At 39.3% G+C, this 5,318-nt stretch overlaps 1 protein-coding gene across 1 annotated transcript in view; it reads left to right on the forward strand.

Moving 5' to 3' along the window:
• Window positions 1-5,318, forward strand: part of LOC106815779 — a 53,315-nt gene that overhangs the window by 4,548 nt on the left and 43,449 nt on the right. The window contains exon 2 of the mRNA XM_014820286.1: window positions 3,157-3,195. Coding sequence (XP_014675772.1) covers window positions 3,157-3,195 — 39 coding nt within the window. The remainder of the gene's footprint in view (window positions 1-3,156; window positions 3,196-5,318) is intronic.

Here is a 5,318-nt window from a genome sequence, read left to right on the forward strand (position 1 = left end):
CGTGTGGGTATAGACGATTTGTTATACAGTAAGTACAGTTGTATGCAGTAAAATCCTAGAGGCTACTGTCCCTTTAAGGTACCATTGTATTCATTACTACAGTGCACATCCCATTCTATAAATCACACTATACATAGTTTAGAATTCACATTATATACATACATACTGAACGAATGAATAGATGGACGGAGAGACGGACAAACAGACAACCAGCCAGACAGATAGCTAGATGTCAGACAGGCAGGTAGCTAGACAGCCTGCCAGATGTTGTATTGAATTTACTCGGTATCGGCATCACAAATTGTACCACGTGTGTGAATGCACGTGAGAAGATACGTTTATGTGTGCGTGTGTGATGGTACTGGCACCGCATATGTGTTGTGTATTTATAGTTTGTTATTAAAAAAAAAAAAATTCAGTAACTAATAATTAGCCCATTTCCAGCAATACACACAAACAAACACATGCACACACCCAGAGAGAAAGATATATATATAGAGAGCAGGCAGGCAGACAGACGGATGAACGGACGGACGAACTGACGGACGGACCGACGGACAGACAGACAGACAGAGTGAGACGGAGAGGGGAAGGAAGAGTGAGATTTAAGTACATCTTATATTGTGAATGAACCTTGACGAATAAATTATTGCTTGTTTTATTGTGGAGTTATGTGCATTAGTCTTGCATGTGTATGCAGGGTTCTTGTTAATAGCCGGTAACCGGTTATTTTTACCGCCTATCGCGCAATTTGTTACCGGCTATCAATTTGAGAGAAACTCCCACTAAAGGCGGTAAAATATTTAATCCATATTTGAGAAAACGAAGTTTATTTTAAATACTTCCAACCCAAGACAAATTCTGTGCACGGGCAGGTTTTTCTTTTTATAATAGATACTTAATAGCATATATTTTCCTATCTAAACTACCAAATTCTAGAACCCATACCCATCAAAATAGGCTATTTGTGGGTCAAATCAGAAATTTTTTCCCCCTAGCAGGGCTTCGCGCCTTCGCCGCTCGCCCTACCGTCCGTGCCGGAAAAACAGTTACCTGCTATTCATTGTCAAATTACCTGCTTTGTCAAAAGTTAACAAGAACCCTGTGTATGTATTACTATGCTACAGTGCGTACTGGTCATTCACGCTGTGTCTGCATCGGCAGCAACGAACATAGGCAAAAGCACAGCCTGAACTAAAATGTTGAAGAAAAAGTTTCAAATTTGCTGAAGATAAGTTGTGAAAGCTGTAATACGGACAATAGATTAGTTTGAGTTTCTTACTAAAATTCAATGAGTTTCTTATACTTTAGTGATTGGACTTATCTTTTTAAAATTGGTCCCATATCACATCCAGCTTGTAAGGCCTTTCTCAGACATTACAGAGTGTATCAGTATCACACGTTAGGGGGGAGGTGTCTTCCAAAAACCGGCCAATGAGTAAGCTTGCAATTTTTGGGATTTGCAATGGTTGGTTATTAAATGCTGGGTTTGCTCAGAATCATGTGGCTCTAAATACTTAGTCGCTATGAGCAGCAACATTAAATGTCAGACACTAAAGCCTATAAAGATAGTACACAAGATTTTGAGTTGCCTGATTGTGGCTGTACATCGTGGATATCATCAGATTGTAGTGTGATTTTAGTGGTCAGAACAAGTGAGATGGTTCCCGAGTGTGACTTACAAACTGCTATATATTGGATGTGTTGATTTGTGGTATCTGAAATCTGAATCATCTATTTTGGTGTGCAGTGGAGGATATTCCACATTTAGTTAGTAATTATTAGTAATCGGGGCTTGAAACTAACGCTCGCCCGCTCGCCCGAGGCTAGTAGAAATCAGCAAGGGCTAGTAGAATGTCTGGGCTGACCAGCCCTGTTGGCGAGTTGGAATGCCTACCAGATAACATATTACTAGTACTTTTTCAGCAACTACTAACCCGACCGAACTAGTAATAAGTAATATAAAATTTGCGTGTGCAAACATAATAAAATTGCAAAACCTAAACTTAACAGTCACGATACCTCAGACAATAAAATCGGTTCCAACCACCATGCTGCTTTATTCACAAGCTCATGTCAATCCCTTCACAGTGTATACGCAATACGTTTCTGTTCTACTATATATTCCATATATATATATACTGAATCTATGCTGAATCTAAATTTTCACAAAGTCAAGGAATTTCACAGAATGTATCTCGGAGCGGCAAAAATCAAAACCCAGACCCCCCCTCCGCAAATGGCAAAATTGTGCTCACTGCGTAGCTTCAGCGCGGCACTTTAGAAAAGTAAGGGCTGGGAGATATTTTTAAGGGCTAGTAGATTTTACAGGTCACTAGCCCTGCTGGCTAGTGAACATTTTAGGTTAGTTTCAAGCCCTGGTAATGGTATTGTTAGTCATTGGTCACTGTCATGATTTGCGAGAAAATGCTTGCACAGTACTTCGATCAGATCTCAATACATTCCTCCAACCAGCCAATAAGCCATCATAGCATGTCAGATAACAATTAGGAAAGTTTGGTAACTAAGAAAACTGGATATTTCACTGAGTTTTTGTACTTTGTTTATTTTGTTATATATAGTGATGCAGGGTGCGAAATTAACGGGAGTCCGGAGTCAAATGCTCTCTGATTTACTGTCGGACTCCCTGATTTGACATATATATGCCGGAGTCCGGATTCTGCCATACTATCTTCGTTCCGGAGCACGGCCTCGCGGAATTACCGTATTTTTTCAGCTAATGTCCAAAGAAAATTTGGCGGACGTGCAACCGCATGAATCTTAAAAATAAGCACATGCGTTATTGTTGATATCTTGGTTAATTTTGAACCTCAGACTGCGGACTCCCTCATTTTGCTGCGGACTCCCTCTTTTTGAGGGTAGGGAGCCCGTGTTCAAAAGTTAATTTCTACCCCTTGGATGTATTTGGTGGTGTAATTACATGTATATAATGTTTAGGGCTTCACCTGTAGTTAAAAATTGGTTTAATTTCCTATCTACATTTGTTGGGTTGGATTATATATGGTAGTTAGGAGAAGGGACCTTTGTTGAAATTGTCATAGGTCTGTGTGTACAATAACATGCAGTGAAGAATCGGGGTAATTATATATATAAACCAGAGCAATTCATAACAGTGTTCATGTTTTTATTTTTCAGTTGTCTTTTTCTTGGAGTCTGTTCATGGTACCGAGAATGGTGAGTAAACTGGCGTGTCTTATTAGTATTTAAAACAATGTACTGAGCTTGAGCTGGTACGGCCTTGTTAAGCTGGCTTGACATACCTGAAGGTGAACTTGCTGTCTAGTTTTAAAATATACCATTTGGTATATATATTTTAAAACTAGACAGCAAGTCAGTTTACGTAAAGCTTTGATGTAGACTGATGAAATAGATAGTATAAACAACAACAGCAACAACAACAACAACGATAATAATGGCAGCAATAACAGTAGCAGGAGCAGCAACGGCGACGATGACATGGCAACCACAACAATATATATGACAACAACATCAGCAATATAACACAAACAAAAACAACTGCAGTGTTCAATATAGTTTGCATTTTTCCAAAAATGTGCAAAGTGAATCTAAGCAATGTGGCTGCTACAAATTCAAGATGAACCTAATCACTATGATTTATTCAGCAGGGCATGAAATTCAGATTTTTTTGCACCGGCCCAGTGAGCTGGTTCAGCAAATTTTTACCAGCCCTCACCATAATTTACCAGCCCTCACAAATTTTGTTTAAAAATCAATGTAATGTTTCACGCTTGCATTCTCGATTTCAAATTTGTAAAATGTTGATAAATTATGGCGTGATATCCTTCAGGTAAAACAGTAATATAGGCTATATTTGCTCATTAATGCTATAAATATAAATGCAGGGGGGATTGCAGGTACTCGCTTACACGGCTGAAACCACCAATGTTACCGGCCCTCCAAATAATTTGCAGGCATATGCCGGTTGGCCGGTGCTAATTTCGCGCCCTGTTCAGCAAACAATATGTACGTAAAGAGGACAAAATTAGGGCCGAGCCCAGTGTAAAACGATGTGTCGGCCTGTAGCACTGCCTGATTTGAGAGCAGTCCTGAGGTCGTATGACCCCCTGAAAATTCTACTATACATATTAAATATTGTGTATATATAATCTTGGAGTAATCATTCTGACGTCAGAATGATTACTCCAAGATATAATACTGCTTTCAACGTTTTCAAAATTATATTTTAGGACACAAAAATTCATGTCATTATGACCCTTACTTCTAAGTCTATTTGTGTCGTGCTGCGGATTACCGCTTTTTGCTGTCGGCTCTCTCTCTCTTTCTAAGAGCAGGAAGTGTGTTCATCTTGCTTGGTTAAAAATTGGTTACTAACTGTGCATATATTCATGTGTTTGTATTTGTGCGTGTGCGTGTGTGCGTGCGTGGATGCATGTCTTGCTTGCTTGCTTGATTGGTTCTTTGAATACAAAATTAAAACTAAATATTTCACAGTTTGGTGAGTATTTCAACCTGCCACCATGGTTTGGGAATTGCCTCACCTTTTCTGTGTGATGGTATAGTGTATGATCGAGCAGTACTCACGCGTGACTGTGCACTATATATATTCTGCACTGCAATTCACATATTATATGCATTTTAATCATACAGTTTTACAAATTGTGTAGTACATATTAACACCTGTTCATAAGGCTGCTGAGTTTCACTAAGCCAGCATGAATTTTCTACCACGAATGTTTTCATTTTGATAACCAAACCATTACATGTTGGTAACAAATGACTACAGGTTGTCGTTGGTCGTAAACTTGTGCATAAGTGCACGTCGAAAAATTCACCCAGGGCACATTTTTACCTTTTGAAAGTATGTGCAGTCATGTGTTCAACTCACTGATTCAACTATGTAGATAAGGGGGCCTGGATTATGGCATCATCACTTGATCATTGCTTGTACATTTTGTTTGTGTCACTGCCAAAGCAGTCAGTTTTTTAGATGGCAGCAGAACGCTATGAGTAATAACGTTCTCTTGGCACTGAATAACACTGTAAAAAAAGGGGAATGTGTTAGCACGTCATTACCATATTTTTTTAGCTAGACAATATGAGTACTTTATTTCAACTCCACTCACCATGTGCTTTTAGTTTCTGCCTAGATAACGTCATATATTGTAGCAATTCAAAATGAAACCCAACGTATCACTAATGCCGCTTTTATACTGGGGTTTATCCCGCTTCAGATCCGGACCTGAAGCGGGATAACCCCCAGTACAAAAGGTCGAAACACCCTTAGCCCGAGCTAAAGTTATCTCGCTCTAGGGGGT

This window comes from Priapulus caudatus, unplaced genomic scaffold (genome assembly GCF_000485595.1).
Source record: "Priapulus caudatus unplaced genomic scaffold, Priapulus_caudatus-5.0.1 Scaffold1199, whole genome shotgun sequence".
NCBI lineage: Eukaryota > Metazoa > Priapulida > Priapulimorpha > Priapulimorphida > Priapulidae > Priapulus > Priapulus caudatus.